The sequence below is a fragment of the Macrobrachium rosenbergii genome, chromosome 25 (genome assembly GCF_040412425.1).
Source record: "Macrobrachium rosenbergii isolate ZJJX-2024 chromosome 25, ASM4041242v1, whole genome shotgun sequence".
Lineage (NCBI taxonomy): Eukaryota > Metazoa > Arthropoda > Malacostraca > Decapoda > Palaemonidae > Macrobrachium > Macrobrachium rosenbergii.
The window spans coordinates 3,530,402-3,551,611 of record NC_089765.1 but is presented as its reverse complement, the minus strand read 5'-3'; the positions used below and the strand labels follow the sequence as shown (position 1 = coordinate 3,551,611).

The window sequence follows — 21,210 nt, the reverse complement described above, 5'->3', positions numbered from 1 at the left end:
CTCCAAAGGCCCTGAGCCTGAGATTCCTCCAGGGTTTGCACCCCAATCTGATCTGAGATCTGTGTGCAGATGAACATCTGGAAGAGAAATTCAATCTACGCTGGTGGGTCAGATGGTGTTCTTCTGACCACCACCGAAGATCCTTCAGACAAGAATCGTCCCAGGCTAAGAAAGCGTTCTCTTCCTGAAAGTCCCAGCGATTCCTGAGACACACCTGCAGAGAACGCATCCGGAGACGAGACCCTGGAACTAGAAGCGAGAGGGAGGCCACTCGGCCCAGCAAGCTTTTTCACAGGCTCACAGGTTGAGCTCTGTCTGACAGGAATACCTCCAGTTGGCTTAGAATTGCCAGAACCTGCTCCCTGTCAGGAAAGCCCTCAAAAGACGCATCTGAATCGTCATCCCCAAATACGTCTTTACTTGTGCTGGAATTAGTGAGCTCTTGTTTACAATGATCCGAATTCCTAACTCTTAACAGAGGTTCAGTAAGAAATCCCTAGCCTGCAGAACCTTGTCTACTGACGAAGCCTAAACCAATCAATCGTTGAGATATCTCCTCATCCAGAAATCCTGACGATGCATTATGTCTGAAACAGGAGACATCACCCTCGTGAATACCTGAGGTGCTGTTGTCAGACCAAAGCAGAGGACTCTGAACTGGAATGTTCCAGTTGAACCCGAGGAACGAAGGAACTTCCGAGATTCCTGATGAATTGGAACCTGGAGATATGCATCCTTGAGGTCCGCTGAAATCATCCAATTGTCTCTCCGAACTGACCGCAGCACCGACTGCGAAGTTTTCATATGAAACTTCGTCAAGATGATGAACCGGTTGAGACCAGAGAGATCTATAATGGGTCTCCAAGATCCTCCAGCTTTTGGGGCCACGAAGATCTGGCTGTAAAACCCTGGAGAAGGGGGAATGGGCTCTAATGCTCCCTTCTCTAATGGGGCTCGGATTTCTTCCGCCAAAGCTATCCCCCTGATGAAGGAAGGGGAATAACTGGGAAGATGAACCGGTGAGCCGGATACATGAGGACGTGAGTGAAAAGGGACTCTGTACCCTTTCCTTAACACCTCCGCTACCCAACTCTCTGCGCCCCACTCATTCCAGGTGTTCCAGAAAGGAGCAAGCCAACCTCCTACAGGTGCAGGTGAAGGGAACGTCTCCAATTTCCGAAAACCCTTCTTGTGAGCAGAAGGTTTCGAATCCGATGTAGAAGCAGGACTCTTGGAGGAACAGCGGACCTTCTTCGGAGATCTCACTGGAGACTTGGAACGTGGACGCTTAGACAGCGGTGACATTCTGGACCCCTTAGGTGATCTGGCACTCTGAGCTGCTGCCCGAATCATGGCCTGCTGCGACTCAACTGCCGATGTAGAAGAAACAAAGTTCACCATGGCAGAAACATCTTCCTCCCTAAACACTGTTGCTGAGCGCCAAGGGAGCCCTCAACAGAGCCCTGTTGTGGATATTCAAAAAGAAGTCCCTCCTCTTCTTCCCAAAGAACGTTGTACAGCCTGCGGAAATGTTTGCCTGGTAAGCCAAACCTATCGACACTGAAGTGATGAGGTTATCGAATAAAATCATGTCAGATCCGGAGTATAACCATCCTGCTTAAGGAACCCCATTAATCTGGACAACATCCACACAGAATGGGACAAGGCCTCCAACTGGCTGCAGAAAGTATCTTCCAAGATACAAGCCTCTCTAGCAGTAACAGATACCAGGCGATTCGAGGACAGAACCCGAGATAGAAGAGCCTCCACCAATTCGTTTAGAGGAACCCTGACACCTGCAGAAGGGTTACCTGCAACCCTATAAAACCCCTTCCGAACAGGAAGCAAGGTTGAATCCTGCCTACCCAACCCTATCAAAGCCACTAACCTATTGTCCGCCTCCCTCAATGCCTGCTCGACAGACCAAACCAGACTAGATTCTTTGATGACTACGCAACTACTGGTTTTGTCGCAAATAGCGACTCGAACATTGCTTGATTCGGTTGTGTAGGCTCCTCCTGCGGGTAAAGAGTATGGATGAAGTCCACCATCCGCATGCACTCAGTCTCACTGGCTGAAGGAAAATTAACCTCCGGTACTGGATCCTCTTCTTCACAAGAACAATCCTTGTCGGACTGGTCCGACCGAGCCGAGACTGGAAACGAGACAGGCTGACTCCTAGCAAATGCTGAACCTGACAATCCAGAGCATGATACACCTGGGTGTGCGAGACAGACACCTGAAGAATCAGCCACAAACATACTGGAGGCAACCGAAATAGGTTGCACAAACCCCGCACCCTCCAACGACGATGGCGCAATACCTGGGCCGGCCACACCTGGACGGACAACGCCCACTCCTGAGAGCGAAGAAGCCGCAACACCTGAACCACGCAAACCCAGATGCATCAGACCCGCATGAGAATGGGAATCTGGAACAGAAGATCCGCTAGCTAAGGAAGAAGGGTGAAAAGGTCCCTGATGACCCAAAATCAACCCCGAACCTACGTAGACCGCCTTAGCCGGAGGGACAGAGAAACCTGTCAGAAAAGTTGAGAAAGAAGGAACTGAAGGAGGGTAGAAGGAAGAAGCCACACTCGGAGTAACCACCGGAGCTCCTGCTGACGACACTGGACAGGTGGAGAACGTCCCAACTGGACCAGAACTCAAAGGAGTTTCAAAGGGAAGGCTACAAGTGCGAAGCCAAGGTAACAGAGGAAGACACATTACCAGCCATCCTAGCTAACGGAGCGATTGGAAACTATGGAGTGCCGAAACGCAGTGGCTGAGCAGGCGCACCACCAACTGCCGCAGCAACTAGATCAAGCCTGAAACTCTGAGGATTCTCGAAGATGTACCGAACAAGTCCACTAGGGCAAAAGAACCGAATGGCGACCAAGAACCCGAAATGTTCCCCGAAGTGTGACCAGAAAAAGAAGGTTGAGAAAGAGCAATGGAAGGTTTGGAAGCAATGGGGGAAAGGGAAAAATCTGATAATCTTGCAAGACATCATTCGGGAATTCAGGAAGATTCTTTGAGACATGATCATAGATATTAGCAAATCCCAAATTAAAACAATGTCTAACTAATGACCTGTAACCCTTAGAGAGACCCAACAAATCAGCATTATATTCTGCAATATTTAGAACCTGATCGACAGAATTACCATCACCAAAAGACGAAAGTTTGTCCCTTGAAGGAAAAGGAACCTTCGAAGCAGAAGGGGTATTCTCCATTTCCGAACATGATAAACTAGCAACCAAATCTGAACCATCCTCCACGGATCTAGCAACCTTTTGCTGCAGAGAGCCTGCCGCCGGAAATAGAACCGCCGCTGGATCTAACAAATATACCGAAACCTTAACCACACCTGACCCCAAAGAAGACTGCACCTTCAACTTCTCTTCCTGACTACTTGCTAAAGCACTGTCCCTACCTGTCTGAGTCATGCCTAAATCTAAATTCACCTTTGTACTTACGTTTTCAGAAGGAAAGGGGAAATCTGTTGCTAACACTGCCTGCTCCATGCTGTGGGGGCTGGCAGATCCTACCTTTGAGGTTTGCGGTTCTCCATGACCCCCGCCACCCATTAGGGCTGGTTCTGGAACAGGCAGGGGAGTTGAAAGGGAATGATTAGATTCTATCGCCCTAGTACTATTATTCTGATCTTTCATTTCAGTTAATTTAGACATGAAACTAGAAAATAAGCTAGACATACTAGCTGATCATTTATCCTCTAATTTTCTGAATAATTCAGATTCTAAAGCTTCTTTATCAAAACCCTGTCTCTCTACTGCTGGTTCCATATACTTCTCTGCCAAAAGCTAAAGATTTCCTATGCTTTACATAATCCTCCATTTGCTCTATCGACCATGCCTATTATTCGTCACACCTTAGGTGACATTACATTGAACAACTTTCTTCATGCTATGCAAAGAGATATCTGTCATGCTTGAGGTACTCATCCTACGCGTTGCAGGCTGTTGCGATCGATGAGCTGCAGCATCTCCAACAGTGAAAGCTCGGTCATAACAGCTGTAGCAGAAGTGGAAGCAGCGTCACTATCCAAGGGGAATTGTCTTCTGATAATTTATCCATTCCAAAGTCAAATTCCAAGCAAAAAAAGTTTAGACCAGGAGAAAAGATCCAAAACCGGGCGAAATAGTACAATCCAGGAAAAGGGCAAAAAATACGGTCCCAGGCATTAACCGTCAAAGATATTTATATATGGGGTCGGGCTAGACCAAAAGTTTGCCTGATGCGAAGCATCCAAGCAAGCATGGCGAACAAAAAGCAATTGAGGATCTACGACTTCGCACAAACAGGACTTGTAGCGTTGCCAATGGTACCGGGTAACTCATTTGACAAGATTTTCCTGTAAGCGTTGGTAATGCTGACAGTTAATTAGTGGGTAAAAAGTTATGGGGATGTAGTTCGGGCTGGTAGGTGACCAGGGCTAATTCAGGTGTTCAGGGAGTGTATTGCAATATCTTATGATTCCTATTGCCATTCCATGCCAGTCACTATCCTGTGGTACTGCAGAATTTACATGCTACTTAGCTGGCACCAGGTGACCTATGGAAGCTCGTGGATTGGTATAAATATCACTGGCGCCAGACTGTAGCTGGCGCCAAGCGAGCTGGGCACTAACCAAGCTGCTGGGAGATCATGAAAGCCTTAATCTCTAAAGTTGGTGCCAGACTGTAGCTGGAGATCATGAAAGCCTTAAGCTCTAAAGTTGGTGCCAGACTGTAGCTGGTGCCAGGCAAGCTGAGCACCAGGGGAGCCCGAAACTCTGGACGCTGGGGGTTCTACAGCTGGGGCCAGACTTGTAGCTGGCACCAGGTGAGCTGGATGCCAGGCAAGCTAGCAGCTCAGGGCTCTGGAAACTCTAAAGCTGGCGACAGACTGTAGCTGGCGCCCAAAGAGCTGGGTGCCAGCACAGCTAGAAGTTTTCAGGTTTCACTTCTTAAGATAGTGAGATGTGAAGGACGATTATACTTCCAGTAGGTTGATGCAGAATGGAAGTAACGACCATATGTGCCTGTGAGATGTGAAGGACGATATACTTCCAGTAAGCTGATGCCAAATTGAAGTAAGGGATATATGTGCCTGAAAGCTGAAAGCTAAATAAGTAAAGGCTGCTCAGATGACCTTAGCTTTCACTAAAAGAAGGGAAAGTTGTTCTTCTGAATCTGAGTGTTTCAGAAATTCTCTTAAGGATGAAGGACAACGCAATCTTAATCCGAGAGGGGTTTTTGACCAAACATCAAAGGACAAGAAAGCCCTCTACAGTAGATTATCAAGTCCTGTTCAGGTAAATACCTAAAAACTCCAATTGGACAGAGAGTTCACTCTCTTCCCTCAGAGTTGGTGAGCGCCCCTGGGTGCTTGGAGCATGCGCTGGCACCAGGTTGTAGCTGGTGTAAGGCGAGCTGGACACCAGGCGAGTTAGGAATTCAGGAGCTGGACGGAGCTCCTGGAAGCCAAGGATGTCTGTTAAGCTCTAAGGGAGAAAGAACGGATCCAGGGCTCGGATGGATCCTCGTTCTTAGCTAAAATCAAAGGAAAAAACAAGGATAACACATCTCTTGTTTCCTAGGTGGGTGTGAAAAAGGCTTGTGAGGTCCTTAAGAAGAAGATAAAAGATCCAGATCTCAGTGCTTAACCAGAGATAAGCATAGATCGGTACCTCTTCAAGGAAAGTGAGAGAACCTAGATCTTCTCAGAAACAAAGCGGTAATCTGCAGCAGGGTCAGAGGTGTCTAAAAAGAAGAGACGAAGAGTCTGAGACACCAGCTTTGGAAGACGACCACTAAGTCTGGGAGACAAAGGAAGAGGGTGACTTCTGAATCTTCTAATAACCTCTGCAACACGTCTTGAAGACTCTTTGGAAGACGATCCTATGGACAGTCCGGCGCCTGTCTGGCCAAGAGTGGACATTCCCCCTGCCCCGGTAGTATCTCTGAAGCTAGGTTGTCTGAGAAGACACAGTTTGAGGGAAAGATCTTGAAGAGTCCACCAACAACTGTAAGTAACTGGAAACTGAGCCTGAGACTGTTCAGCGTTTCCTCAATCATGTAGAAGGTTCCTTGAAGAGGCAAACAAGCCCAAGGTTGGCTTTCTTCATACAATAAAGACATTTGACAACTTGGGATTGAAAGGCCATGATGGGAAAGACAAGCTTCTGGCAGCCCAGTACGTCGTTCAACACTTAGTCCTTGAATAAATCAAATGACTAGAAGACTTGATTGATCTGTAAACGGAGGAAGAACTCTGCTGACTGGTCTAGAGGGAACACCAGATCCAGCTCCCTGCTTAAGTAGATGTGTCAGGACTGAGGTCTAATCCAAATAGACTACCATAGAGCTAGGGCCGAGCAATACTAGAGCCATAAGAGAAAACGCTTTAGCTCTCCAAAGTATACGTGAGGTTCCGTTCTTCTTGGAGACCAAGTCCTGGACATCTTCCCAGTTTTTCAAATGGGCTCCTTTGACCAAGATCTGAGGTGCTGAGAAGACTAGAACTAAGCTCAGCAGAAGAAGGAATTCCCTTGCACTAGTCATGTTCAAAGACACCACAAGAAATCCGACTAAAAAAAACTGGGCTAAGAAACAACACAAAGGTGTCCGACCGTGTTTCCCTGTCCCGGTAAAGGTTACTGTCAAGAGCCTCCGAGCCCCTTTTCTTCAAAGATAATGAAGAAGTCAGTCGACAGCCCAGACAAAAGGGGGAAGTCAAATGCAGGAAGAGCTAGTAATTGGGTGAGGGCAAAGCACAGATTCCCAATTAGGAAGCCCTGTCCTGAAAGGTGGAACTAAAAAACTCTGGAGTTTGGACAGGGATCTGGAAGAGTGCTCCCTGCATATCCAAGCTCCTATGCAATTGCCCTGAAGAATGAGTAAAAGAACTATCTGGATCATCTCCCTCTTGACCTTCATCTACTGTCTAAGAGAGAGAAATGAGAACTGTGGTCATGCAGCCCAACGTCAGGAGCCGAGTACAAGAAAAAGTGTTGAGAGCTCCAAAACTAGTGTCGGAACGGCATCATTTGGGACCAATAGCCTGTTGCAACTGTGTGAATCTCGCAGTAGAAGAGAGTACCAGAGATCTCCTTCTAGATAATACAAAACAAGAATGGAAAAAACTCTTCCAAGTCTGTACATGACAGGGCACGGAAACAATCCAAGGAGCCGAGCCTCTGGCACTGGGTGCTCCGACACTGGAAACTCGGACACTAGACTTTCAGTGGACGGTGTAACAGGCCCAACAAATTACTAAGCTGGTGCTGAATTGTATCCAATGAAGCATAGGAGTGGACAAAACCGACATAAAAAAGCGAAGAGGTAGTGTCTGTAGTCCCGAATGTGGTGTTAGATAACTGATAGCTGGCTAGAAACGGACAGGAGGACGAGTGGACATAGGACACAGGTGGACACGCAAATGTGAGCTCGGACACTGGGCACTCGGCCACAGACACTGGATGCTCGGATAGCAGTTGCTCGACCACTGTGCACTCAGACATTGAACCTCAGAGCCCATTGAGCACTTGGACACTAGGATACATATGGACGCTCGAAACTTGGGCTCTCGGAAGTCGTGAGCTCAGAACTTGGGCGCTTGGAACCTGGTAGCTCAGAACTCGGGCGCTTGGAACCTGGTAGCTCAGAACTCGGGCGCTTGGAACCTGGTAGCTCAGAACTAGGAACTTGGGAGCTCGGAACTCGGTGGCTTGGAACTCAGGTGCTATCTGGCTGTCTAGATTCGGAGAGCAATGACGACAATCACTGACACACCAAAACTGGGAAATATATCTTTACAATGGCTGAGATAAATCCGAGAAAATGCCATTGGTGTCACTAGTCTCCACTATGATCTACAGTATAACTAACCACACTGGGAACCCAAGTGTCAATGGAGCCTCTTGCCCACACTAGGATCCTTATCTTGTTCGCACTGAGATCCATAAACCGAAAAAACGTCATTGGCGCCACTACGGCCAAGGCAAGCACAACTTCATGGACGTGTTTCCAATGGCAGTTCGTCGAGACCTGCAGACAACAGGCTTGACTGAGGGGTAACTATCAGTGGCAAAACCCTTTTGGACTCACATGGACCAACAGTATGCCTCCTCCCAGGTGCAGGGGAGTCTGACAGGGACTGGGTTTATGAGATCCGAGAGGGCCGGATAGTTACCTCCTCCACTACACATCCAACAAGATGCTTTTCTAGTGGCTGTCTGCTGATAGTTGGGACTGCAACAGGCTTCACTGAGGGGAGCAACAACCCGTGTGGAACCCCCCGACCTCCCTTGAACTTCCAGTTTGCCTCCTCCCAGGTGCAGGGGAGTTTGACAGGGGCCTTCTGTCTAGGAGCATCGGAGAACAAGTAGTCACCTCCTCCACTGCACTACACTTCACTATAACAAGCTTAACATCCGTTAACCAAGAAACAAAACTGGCAAAGGTATGGAAAGGGAAGCAAGGAAGCCAGGTATGGGAGCATGTGGTAAGACGACTAGTAGGAGAGAAATGGCGCCAGGGCGCTAGCGTTGGTGCCTTGCGCATGAGAGAGGGTGTTGGGGGCTAAGCTGGCGCCTGAGATCGGTGCCAGCAAGGTTCGTAGCGTGAGCTAGTTTTTGGCTGTCGAGAACGTCAACTCGTAGCCGCCAACAAAAACCCCCAATTCTCTCCTTACTACTTTCTGCCTAGCACTTTGAGTTCTATAAAGGCAGGTGTGATGGTTATGTCAAAAATTTATCGGAGGCTTCCAGGAAGCATAGGTCCGGTAAATAAATCATAATTGCAAAAGTTACAGGCTTAATGAAATGGCTAAATACCCAAGAACTACTTTCAAGGCAACTATCGGTGGCTTGTGCGAAGCATATGGCCAATAAACAAATCATAAATTGCCAAAATTATGGCCTAATGAAAGATAATAATGCAATGTCGTAACATCTGAAAATACTTTAAAGCAAAAACATTATCGGCGTCATGCCAGCAGCCTATGGTCGGTAAACATTTCATGAATTGCAAAAGCTAGTGCCTAATGAAAAGGCGTAAAATATGCCAATTATTTTATAGTGAACTGCCATAACATCCGAGAATTGCATTTAAGGCAAAACTATTATCTACGACTCGCTAGTATATTAAGGCCGTAAAACAATTCATAAATTGCAAAGGTTATGGCCTAATGAAGAGCCTAACACCAATTATTTTATATTATTTTCTAGACCAATTACTTTATAGTGGAGTTTCGTAACACCTGAGAACTGCTTTTAAAAACAAAACTATTATTGGCGGCTCGCTAGTAGTTTATAGGCAGAAAGCAATTCATAAATTGCCAAAGTTATGGCCTAATGAAAATGCATGACATACAATTTACTTTTATCATGGAATATCGTAACTTCTGAGAATTACTTTTAATGCAAAACTATTATCGGTGCTGCCAGAAGCCTAATCGGTAAACAAACCATCGATGCAAATGGCGTCGTTTACCTGCGGTTCAACGATGACTGAATCAACGTAAAACAAAATAAGAAAAAACTCATCCTGAAAGATTTCAGTCTGCAGCAGGGTCCTTGAAGGCCACAATATACGCATTCCGATGGTTGATTTAAAGAATCCTCCATTGGAATCTGGTAAAATAACTGGAAAATAATGAAAAAAGCTACCGCCAGACCAGGTGTTGCCACCACGGACGACAGGAAACGAATGAGAATCGTTTGCTAGGTCGGTAGATCTAAGCAGGATGTCCGCGGTGAGCTAGGCTATGGCAGTTGACGTTTTTCTATAGAACTTTACCTGCTGAACAAGAATTTAAAGTAATATTTTGTCACTCGGCTGTAATTAAGCTGTAAGTTATTTTAGAACTGGTTTGGTAACACCCTTTCGAGAATAGCTAACAGTAAGGGAGACCCGTTGGGAATTTGGGTTTTTTGGTGGGGGTAAATAACTTGGGAAAAGGTTTCAGTACTTTATTGTTGTATTTCCTGTTATACATGTCATTTGGAACACGAAAAACAAGTGTAAAAAGAAGGGCGAATAAATGGATAGTGGGAGCCATTCCAAAGGCACTTTTCATTCATTACTAGTACTACTGCTGCTAAGCCTTAACACGCATGAGCTAACTTTCAGTTCACGAATCAGCAGCTACCGGTTTTCTGCGCTTAGCGAGAACTGCGAGAGACTGACAATTGACGTTTTCCCCAGAGTTATTTTACTTGCTGAACAAGTATTTAAAGTAATTACCTCTTGCCAGAAGATACGAGCTTGCAGGAATCTTTAAAAATGCAGATAAGGCGCCTGGCGCCTTAAGTTCTATACCACGACCTATAGAGGCCACCCAGAGTTGAGCACTTGAAATGGTAATGTTTTGTTTCCCGTTTACAAAAGCTTCCGAATGGTGTGCACTGGGCTAGACTATAGCAGCTGATGCTTTCCTATATTGTTTGCTTGCTTTACAAGAGTTTAAGGTAATATTTTGCCGGTTGGCTGCTGCTAAACCGTAATTTACCCTTGACTGTGTGTGACCCACTGGTACAGATGTGCAGTTTTCGGGTCAATTACATTTTAGTTACAACCGACCCGACAAAATATTAGAATCTTCTTCAGCGGTAAAATAACGAGCAGCAATCAGTACCATTAGCTAACTCACCACAGACAACCGTTTAAATTACACAGCATTCATATAGCCTAACTCACAGTACCCTAGGTCAGATTAGGTTAATGAGGGTGGCTTTTTCTGGCGGGGGAAGGAGAGGTGCCTAAAAAGGTACAGGTTGTTAAAACGTTTCATTTGTAGAAACATGGTCTAAAACTCTAAAAAAATAATAGGTTACATAAATTTCGTTTCTTAAGTCACCAAACACAAAAACACTGGTTTCCCAACAAAATCCTACCTTAAAGGGGGTGGAGGGTACAATTCAATTATAACGTGAGCCCTCACCGGGTCATCAAACATTTCCAGGAATTTTAAAACCTGGTAAACAGCCACCTAGGTTGTCTGAAATCTTGAACACTGGTCAATTAAATTTACATAAACACTATACTAACCTACAAATTTTTGGCGGTGTCTTGCCATTAAGCCATATTTTTCTAAAAATCCACAGCTTCATACATACCAACTAGGACCAGAAACAATAGGTGCCGACCGGCGACAATTTAATTTTGAATTAGTAACCTTGGACACAGGTAAGAGGCAAATTTTACTTGGTTAGGCCGTCAGAGGAGTCTTCCGGGTTTCATCCTCGACCTGAAAGTGGTGATGGTTCTTCCGGAAAATAATACAAGTGTTCACTACCGAATTAATAGTCGAGCTACCAACTTTATCCGCATTTTTTTAAACTTGTAACTGAGGGACTGGCCACTACTGGGTACTAACCTACTAAGACTAGACTGGATTCGTCACTGGAAGAAACGTCCTGGCAAGACCTCTTCTCCTAAGCCGGCTTCAACTAGAAACAAGGCTGATGACGATTTATGGTAAATAATGTCAAGAGACAATATTTGTTAACTAAAATGGTTTATTTTTTCAGGATGGCCACATAACGAATAGAACCGGCACCGCCAAAAAGAAAACATAACGTGAGAATAAAGATCCCCAAAGCGTGGTGAAATTCATTTGGGGTTATTATTGTAACGTGGGATTGATATTTTAAGCCACCGATTCATTTCACTCTAAGTTGAATTATCAAGCTCTCTGTGGATTAGGCATGCGTGACATGGTATTTTTCATTTTATTTATGGTATTCTGGTTTTTAACACATCCCCTGTCCATTATCTCGGCGGCACCAATCTATGTTCCAAATGACATATATAATAGCCAAATGAATAAATTGCCCAAACCTTTTTTCTTTCTTTTACCTGTCTGTTTGTCAATTTGTCCCTCATGCCTGGAGCTATTCCCAAAGTCTTGAACCCACTTCGACCCAGTAACCTGGGTCCCCCCTTAAAATGGATTACAGTTCCATGGTACTTTACAGCTTAATTACAGGAGGTCAAGGTCCATTTAAATTTGTTCAGTTGTAAAGTCTATAGAAATGTCAATTTTATAATTTCATACAGCGCTTTAGATCTTGAGATAAAAGGCCAGTATTGTAAATGTATGTTCATTGTCAAAAATTGCCATTTATTCCCCTTGAATAAAATTTCTAGTTTTCTTGAATACTTTATTTTTGATGTGTTTCCCAGTTTCTATGAAAAGTTACGTTGATGTGATTGTTTTGCTCCACAGAAAGTTTTTATTATATTAACTATAGCAATGAGTTTGTATAAATTAGTACATTGATATTTAAAGTAGTAAAACACCTTTTTCGCAAATTTATCCATCTCTATAAAATTAAATGACGTCTGATTGCAGTGTTGTCAAACTTCTTCCTGTGGAGAAATGTATATATTTATTTTCTTGTTGTGGTGGGCACATGCAGTGTTTAAGCTTGCCTTCTGGACGAAACCCTTTTTTTGTATGTTGGGTTACATGATTAAATTACTTTAATGTTTGTGTTTTAGTTGATGCTTTGTTACGTAACCCTGTAGTTTGTAGATGTGACAACTGTGCCATCAATATACTCCCCTGAGTTTTCTTCCAGGTGGGAACATGAAGCTCGGCCTGTTCGCAGCAAACCCAGGAAGGCAGGATTGTAGAAGAAAATTCTCGTAAAAATCCAGCCCCATCACCTCGTGAACTGTCGTCGTGATTGCAGTAATTTCTTCATAAAGAATATTCTGAAATCCCCTTTTTCTTGCCATTTATGTTTTCCTCCTATCAAAGTAACGTAACGTTTTGTCAATGTTGCAGTAATATGTTAATGTTTTCTTGCTTCTTAATGTAACTGATGATTGTTGGTGTCCCTTTAAATATTAATTATATGTGTTAAACTTTTAAATGCGTATTTAGAACCCGTGGCATCACCCAAAAAGAATTGTGCAGAAATATAGTTGATTGTTTCTCAACTGCACTTTGTTGGAAAAGAATATACGTTTCTTGACTTCATGGTACATTTAAATTAAGTTAGTAAACTCCTCAAGCACTGTAACTTGGTACATTCAAAGCTAGGGCAGGAGGGCTTAAGGTTGAATGAATCGTACCGAATGTGGGCCCTAAAACTTTAAAGTTTCACCACATTCTTTGCTAGTTATAGTAGTACTTTGCTTTGGTCCTTCGAACGAACCGGATGCCATAACGATTCACAAAGGATTTTTTGGATGTGCAAGATAATTTACGATAAAAAGTTCACGTTGGTGATGGATGGCTATAAAGTCATTCTAGTGTAGCTGGCACGTGTCCAAAGTTATTTGGTGAGCAGGGTAAGGTATTGAATTACTTGGAGTGTTTTGCCAAGTAATCTATTATTGTTTATGGAACATTATTGTTCGTATTTAGTGATTACTCTGTATTCTTGTTGAATTTCGTAGCCATTTTGAAAGGTTTTCGTGACCAGATTTATTTTGTGAAGTGAGATTACTTGAAGTGTTTGCCAAGTAATCTATTGTTTATGAACATTAGGTTTTCTGTGAAATTCTTGTTGAATTTCAGATGTAGGTTTTTGTGACCAGATTTATTTTGTGATGAAGAGCACGTGGTCAAATTATCTATCATTCAGTGAATGTTATTCGACCTGAATAAGATTAGTTATATTTTCAATCAGGTTTTAGATAATTTGCCATACAATTTTGATATTTGAGCAAGTTTCTTATTGATCCATTTAACAAGATAATGGATTCCAAGATTAGGTAGTTATTGAAAGGGAAATTATTTCCTTACAAGATTTGCTTGATGAGACAGGTAACTGCATTGGTGATACTGATACACCAAAATCACGACCCTTGTATATGAACGTTGTCTTATTGAGGGTCACCGACGTTTTGAAGATAGTTGGTCACCAGAATGTGACGATTATTTCACAGGATAGTGAATATGATAGTTTATGTAGAAGTTATAGAGCAATAACTAGATGTGTAGGGAAATATTGCTACTGCACGAAAACTATGAGCGAGATTACGGGAGATATAAATCAACAGCCCGCTTTGCCTCCTCCTGCTCCATTAACCTCTCTCTTCCCTAAACTCCCCAGCAATTAAGATACGGAATTTGCGGTGGGGAAGAACAATAGCTTGCATTTTGGGAATATTTAACAGTTTAGTTCACGATCGTATGGATATTTCCAATGTGATTAAGTTTTCTACCCTCAGAGCTAGTTTAAAGGATAACGCCTTTAAAGCCATAGAAGGTTTGCCTGTCACTAATGCCAATTATTCAGTAATATTCAGACCATGGGAGAAGTATGATAATAAGGACAAATTGAAACGTAGACTTATGTCCAAATTAACACATTTAGTCCTCCCAGTCATACAATAGAGGATTTGAACACGTTCAAATTGGAATGCAGAAGATTATCTACAAATGAACACATTGAATTTAGATGTAGAGGCCATGAACCCCATTTCTCTCTAGTATAATATGCGAGAAATTATCACCTGAAACACGTAAGGCTATAGCTAATAAACATAATAGTATGTCTCTTGATTTAAAGCAAATTTCCTCAGGTTTGAAATATGTTTGTGAATTAATGGAATTTTTGTTACAGAAGGTGAGAATTCTAATAAGAGAAAACGTGATCAGGTAACTATTCTAAAGTGATTCCCTCAAATGTGCAAAACGTGCAGAGAGCACAACAAAGTAACAGTAAGCATAGTAATAGTAGTTCTTACCATAATGTGTGTTTTGCTCATCAGAACCATGCTCTCATGATTGTAAGACTTTCAAACCATTGATAGTAGAAGGGACAGAGTTAAATATTTAAGATTGTGCTTTGCTTGCCTCAAAGGAGGTCATTTATTCTCTGAATGAAACAAACCGAAATGTAATATATGTGATGGGCCTCATTACCCGATGATTTTAGAAAACAAGAGAAAACCCTGTTAATCCTGCTCCACCAAAAGTTGAGTGTAAATAGTACTAATGTTAGTAAGTCAAATGTTAATTTGGGAAATCTCATAATGATTCTAAAAGGTGCTGTAAAGGTGATTCCCAGTAGTTATGACTGCTTCTTTAGGTATTGATCATTCTCAGACTAATAAGAGTTCTGTTTCGACTGCTCTTCCTACTGCTAATGTGGTGTGTCAGGAATGGACATCGTTCCTTTGGGGAGAGCACTCTTTGATTCTGGTGCACAAGAACGTTTTATTACAAAAGAATTAGCTCATAAGCTTAGTCTGCCGTCCATAGCAACAGTAGCCTTAAAGGTAAAACCATTTGCAGTGATGCCATGGAAGTTCAATTGTAATATAGTAAGAGTTGTGGTGAGACTAGGTAAGATTCGTACTGTCATTAATGCCATTGCATTCGATAGAGTTAATTCCAGAATTTATTCTCCAGGTTTAAGTAAGTCAGCTGCGTTCTTGACGAGTAAAGGCATAAAATTAGCAGATAATGATTTAAATTCAGATGAAGTGAATGGTATAGAATTGGTCATTGGAGCTGATTACTATGAAAATTCATTTCACAACCGTCAAATTTGCTCTGGAATACAGATATTGAATAGTTCTGGTGGTGCACTAATTTTGGACCTCTTCCTAGTTGGTCTTATGACGATGTAGAATCTAATGAGTTACTACATCAAATGTGTTGTTCAAGAATAGAAGTATAAAATCCTATTAATTCTTGTTGAAGTTAGAAAATTATGGGATTTAGAAAGTGTTGTATTCGTCAATCTGAAATTAGTCCTGAAAGAGAATCAGTTAAGTGTTTGGGGATAAAGTAAAAAGGTTGACAATAAGTATGAAGTGTCCTTGCCATTTAAAAGATGTAGACCGCCTATTTAACTATAGAATAGCCATTGGTCAATTAAATTCCTGCCACATAGATTCGAATCAACCCTCCTGTGTATGCTCATTATGATAAGATTATCCAAGATTACGTTCAGTCTGGGTTTATAGAATTAATTCCCTCAGGCTCCCCTATTATAGGGCATTATTTTACCCCACCATGCTGTATTGAAGGATTCAGAAACAACTCCCATTCGAATAGTTTTTAATGCTTCTTCAAGGCTAAAGGAGAACTTTCCTTAAATGATTGTTTATTAACTGGTCCCTCATTAACTACTAAACTTTTTGATGCCCTGTTGAGTTTCCGTACAAACCCAGTAGCTGTGATTTCCAGATATCAGTAAAGCCTTTTTAAGGATAGGCATTTCACCTGACTGTCGTGATTATTGCAGATTTCTATGGATAACTGATCCCTCCGATTTGAAGTCTCACTGTAACTTACCGGTTTTGTGTAGTTTGTTTTGAGCTACATGCCTTTCTTTCTCTGCAGTAAACCCTTTTGCATCATTTATCTTTACATGATAATCCCCTTGCATCATCTCTGATGAAGATTTTCTATGTAGACAATTTTAGTAAAACTTACAAGGATGTGTCAGTCTTGATGGATGAGTATCAGTAATAAATGATTCTTGAAGATGCTAATATGCCTCTACAAGAATGGGTCAGTAATGATTCAGAGTTTAACAGAACCATAGATGTTATCAAAGAAAGAGTGAACGTTTTGGGTTTAGGTGGTATCTAACACAAGATGAGATGTCACTGAAGGAAGTAAATTGTGAGTATAAAGGACCTTTAACCAAGCGAAAAGGTTTTATCAGTAATAGCTCAGATGTTTGATCCTCTAGGATTATTGTCACCAATACAGGTGAGGTAAATATTTTCTTAAATGTTTGTGGAGTAACTACAGGTGGGATGACCCTTTGCCAGAATCATTATATTTCAAGGTTTTGATGAAATTTACCAAATGTATTAGAAATGTAGAAAGTTTAAAGTTTCCTAGGTTTGTTGTACATCCTGAATGTTCCCACACTTACATGTATTTTGTGATGCCTCTAACAAGGCATATGGAGCTGCTGCCTATATGATTGATTTCAGGGAGTGTAAACGGTTTACTGGTCAGTAAGTGTAAGTTACCAAACCCTAAACAGACTATTCCCGCGTTTGGAATTGACAGCCTTGTCCCTTGGGTGCGAAACTTGCTGGAAAGATTAATGCAGAATAATGATTTGAGATTGAGTTCTTGCACTCTCTGGGGTGACTCCATGGTTTTCTATTTGTTGGGTGAAGAATTAATAATAAGTAAAATTCCCTATGTACAAACAGAGTCACTGAAATTAATGAATTCAAGTTTCCTCTACGGTATACCCCCTCTAAGGATAATCCAGCTGATATTCTATCCAGAGAGTAGTACCCCAGTAAAGATTTAGCCTGCAAAATTCCTTATGGTGGAATGGCCTAAATGGCTTTAACTGGTGATTATCCCCAATCTTTAGCTACAGAAACTGTGCATGTTAATGAAATTCTTTCCAGAACCTAAGTTTGTTAACCCTCACACCATTAATTGACATCACGTTATTAATTTATTAGCTTAAACGTATCATGAGGTCAATATTGCTTTTCTTAATAAATGCAGTAAGGTTCTAAGTTTGTTAACAGGAAATGAAAGCACTTGTCCTCCTTGAACAGAAACAACATTTTTCTACTACCAGAATGTACCTCTGTGATAAAATTCACATGGAGTGTCCATGGATATTAAAATTTCTGTAATCAGTTGAACTTATTTGTTGATGAGGAAAAATCTAATTAGGTCTCGGTCGCATGAAAAACCTTCCATGTCTTATGATACTCAGTGCCCAATGTTATTGCCTTCCAGAAGTTATTTAACAGTGTTGATAGTTGAACATTGCATAGACATCATCACCATTGTGGTGTCAATTCTGTACTAGTATTGTTGAGAAACTTTTGGGTACCGAAAGCACGACAAGTTATCAAATCAATTCTGTCAAAGTGTGTTTTGTGTCAGAAGTTAACCAAAGAAAGTTTGTGTTTGCCTCCTCCTCACCATTACCCACAGAAAGAGTGAGATATGATAGATCTTTCCAATCCAGTAGGAGTTGATTATACTGGTGCTATTAATGTTTTTGATCATGAGACTGGCTTGGAGGGAAGGTCTTTATATGTCTATTTACCTGTACTACGAGCAGGGCAGTTCATTTTGAATTGACTCATTCCATGACTGGCGATTTCTACTGGCTTTTCGACGCTTTGTAGCATATATTCTCTGCCGGAGTCTGATTATATCTGACAATGGTAGGAATTTTGTTGGATTTAATAATTTCCTGAAGGAAATTGTGGATGGCTCAGAGGTAAAATCATACCTTGAAGGAAATTGTGTTGGTGGAAATTCATTACCGCAGGCCCCTGGTCTGGAGGCTTTATAAAGACGCCTTATTGGTGTTCCTAAAGGGATGTCTGTCAAAGCCTTATATCACAAACGTGTATCCTTTGAGTTGAGAACTCTGCTTGTTGAGTTTCAAGCTGTGATAAATTCTCGACCACTGACTTATCTCTCCTCTGATCGAGATTGTGAGGCTTTGACTCCTCCATGTTACTTTATGGGCAGAAATATTTTGTATTTGCCTCCTCTTAACAATTCAACTGATGACCCAGATTTCATGAGTTCAAGTGATCTTAGAGAACAATATTTTAGATTATCATCAGTGCTAAGAAAATTTGAGAACTCTTGGAAAAGGGACTATTTAGTGTCCTTGAGAGAGACATTTTTAATTCTAGTGATTATCTCTCTGCAAATGAAAGTTGGGGACATAGTGATGGTAGACTTAGAAGATCATCAGGAAAGGCTATAGATCCTCACTCTCATTGGGTAAGGTTACCCAGCTGTTTCCATCGTCTGATGGTGTGATTAGGACTGTAGAAGTGAGTGAATAATAAGCTATACATGAGATCAATCCCACAAAGCTCGTATGGAGTGCCCGAGAGGAATTTGATAGTGTCGTAACTCAGGAGCCAGATAGTGTGCCTCTGAGTGGTACTGAACCTCGGCGTGCAGCAATCCGCTGTGATCAGAGAGAAAGGATTTAATTTCTATGGATGTACTCTAAAATGTATGTTTGATTTAAATTTTGATGTGTTAAGATGGTCACAGCTGCATAGCGTTATTCAATTGAATTCGCTCCTGGAAGATGCAGTTGTGATTACTTCTATTATGATTCTTTCTTGAGGAGAATGTCAAAATTGCCATTTATTCCCCTTGAATAAAATTTCTAGTTTTCTTGAATACTTATTTTGATGTTTCCCAGTTTCTATGAAAAGTTACGTTGATGTGATTGTTTTGCTCCACAGAAGAAGTTTTATTATATTAATATAGCAATGAGTTTGTATAAATTAGTACATTGATATTTAAAGTAATTAAAACACCTTTTTCATAAATTTTATCCATCTCTCTATAAAATTAAATGACGTCTGATTGCAGTGTTGTCGACTTCTTCCTGTGGAGAATGTATATGTTATTTTTTCTTGTTGTAAGGGCACATGCCAGTAGTTTAAGCTTGCCTTCTGGACGAAACCTTTTTTTTTGTATGTTGGGTTACGATTAACAACTTAATGTTTGTGTTTTAGTTGATGGTTTGTTACGTAACCCTGTAGTTTTGTAGATGTGACAACTGTGCCATCAATGTACTCCTCCGGGTTTTCTTCCAGGGTGGAACATGAAGCTCTGCCTGTTTCGCAGCAAACTCAGGAAGGCAAGTTGCAAGAAAGAAATTCTCGTAAAAAATCAGCCCCCATCACGTGAACTGTCGTCGCCATTGCAGTAATTTCTTCATAAGAATATTCTGAAATCCCCTTTTCTTGCCATTATGTTTTCCTCTATCAAAGAAGTAACGTAACGTTTTTGTCAATTTTTGCAGTAATATGTTAATGTTTTCTTGCTTCTTAATGTAACTTGGATGATTGTTGTGTCCTTTAAATATTAATTATATGTGTTAAACTTTTAAATGCGTATTTGTGAACCCGTGTGGCATCACCCAAAAAGAATTGGTGCAGAAATATAGTTGATTGTTTCTCAACTGCACTTTGTTGGAAGAATATAATGTTTCTTGACTTCATGGTACATTTAAGTAAGTTAGTAAACTCCTCAGCACTGTAACTTGGTCTCATTCAAAGCTAGGGCAGGAGGGCTTAAGGTTGAATGAAATCGTACCGAATGTGGGCCTAAAACTTTAAAGTTTCACCACAGGTGTCTTGATAAATTTTTATGATTGTAAGCATCAAGAAGAATTACAAATTCAATGGAAGTGTTAAACATTTCTAATGCACAGGTCATTAATGGAATGGACGTGATGAAAAATTTAACTTACAATGACAAAATGAAAAGATTTACATTAGACAGTAATTTAAACAGTTACCCGATCTCCAAAGTGTCTGTGGTAACGACAATACATCAATTTGTTCACTTTGGTTTTATGTACAGCCCTCCACAGGGGATAATTCCCTCTGGCGGGCCCTTGTACGTTTTCAAAATAAGGTGCTTCTTATATTCTATAATTGTCTTTCAGTGTTTTCTCGTCAGCATCTTAGCTCCTGCAGGATAAGAGTCTTTAGTTCTTTTTTTAAATTTACTTTCTTCTTGTATTAAATTGCATTGAAGATTATTAGTCAAAGCCATGATCCGTATTATTTTTAACTTTTGACGCATATTCTTTATTGCCATCGTGTGTTTTATGTTTAGATCACTATGACCTTTCTTTACACAATTTTTACTTGAAGGTTTGCTACTTTATTCATTTGATTTGTGATTTTAAACATATCTAGGGCAAGCTTGGTCATTTCTACAATTTGCTGCGCTGTGACCAAATTCCTGACATTTATATCATTGATAGGGCATGTAACAGTCGTATACTTCGCAACGGCTATACAGTGTACGCAATTTGTCACCTCTGTCATAGATAGCCTTTCGTACTGTGGAGTGCATTTGATGATACAGTGTTTATATTTGCCATCTTTGGCTATCATTTCCTTTACAATTTTCAGGTCGTCATTTTCAGAAATGAGGCTACCTGTCCATGGATTTTTCTTTACAATGTTATCGACGATGTCATCTTCATCCTTCGGGACATACAGTAGACTACTTTTATTTTTGGTTTAAGTTTACCCTTCTTATTTACTGATATATTGTTGATATTCTGAATCTCCATTTTTGCCTTTTCTAAGTTTTCCTCTCTGGAAATCTTACAAATAAGTATCCATCTCTTCTTGTTTTAACCTGTTGAACTGGATTTCATCTATGTTGATCATTACGTCACTAGTTTTCTGAGCCGAATCCTGAATCAACTTTGTTAATATCTCTGTGTTTTCTTTTATTT

General features: G+C 41.4%; 1 protein-coding gene across 1 annotated transcript; it reads right to left on the bottom strand.

The window, feature by feature from the left end:
• Positions 1 to 537: 537 nt before the first annotated feature.
• LOC136852108 (uncharacterized) lies at positions 538 to 1,401 on the bottom strand. Its single transcript, XM_067126559.1, has one exon. It carries the CDS (start codon positions 1,399 to 1,401, stop codon positions 538 to 540), a length of 864 nt encoding a protein of 287 aa, XP_066982660.1.
• Positions 1,402 to 21,210: the final 19,809 nt, after the last annotated feature.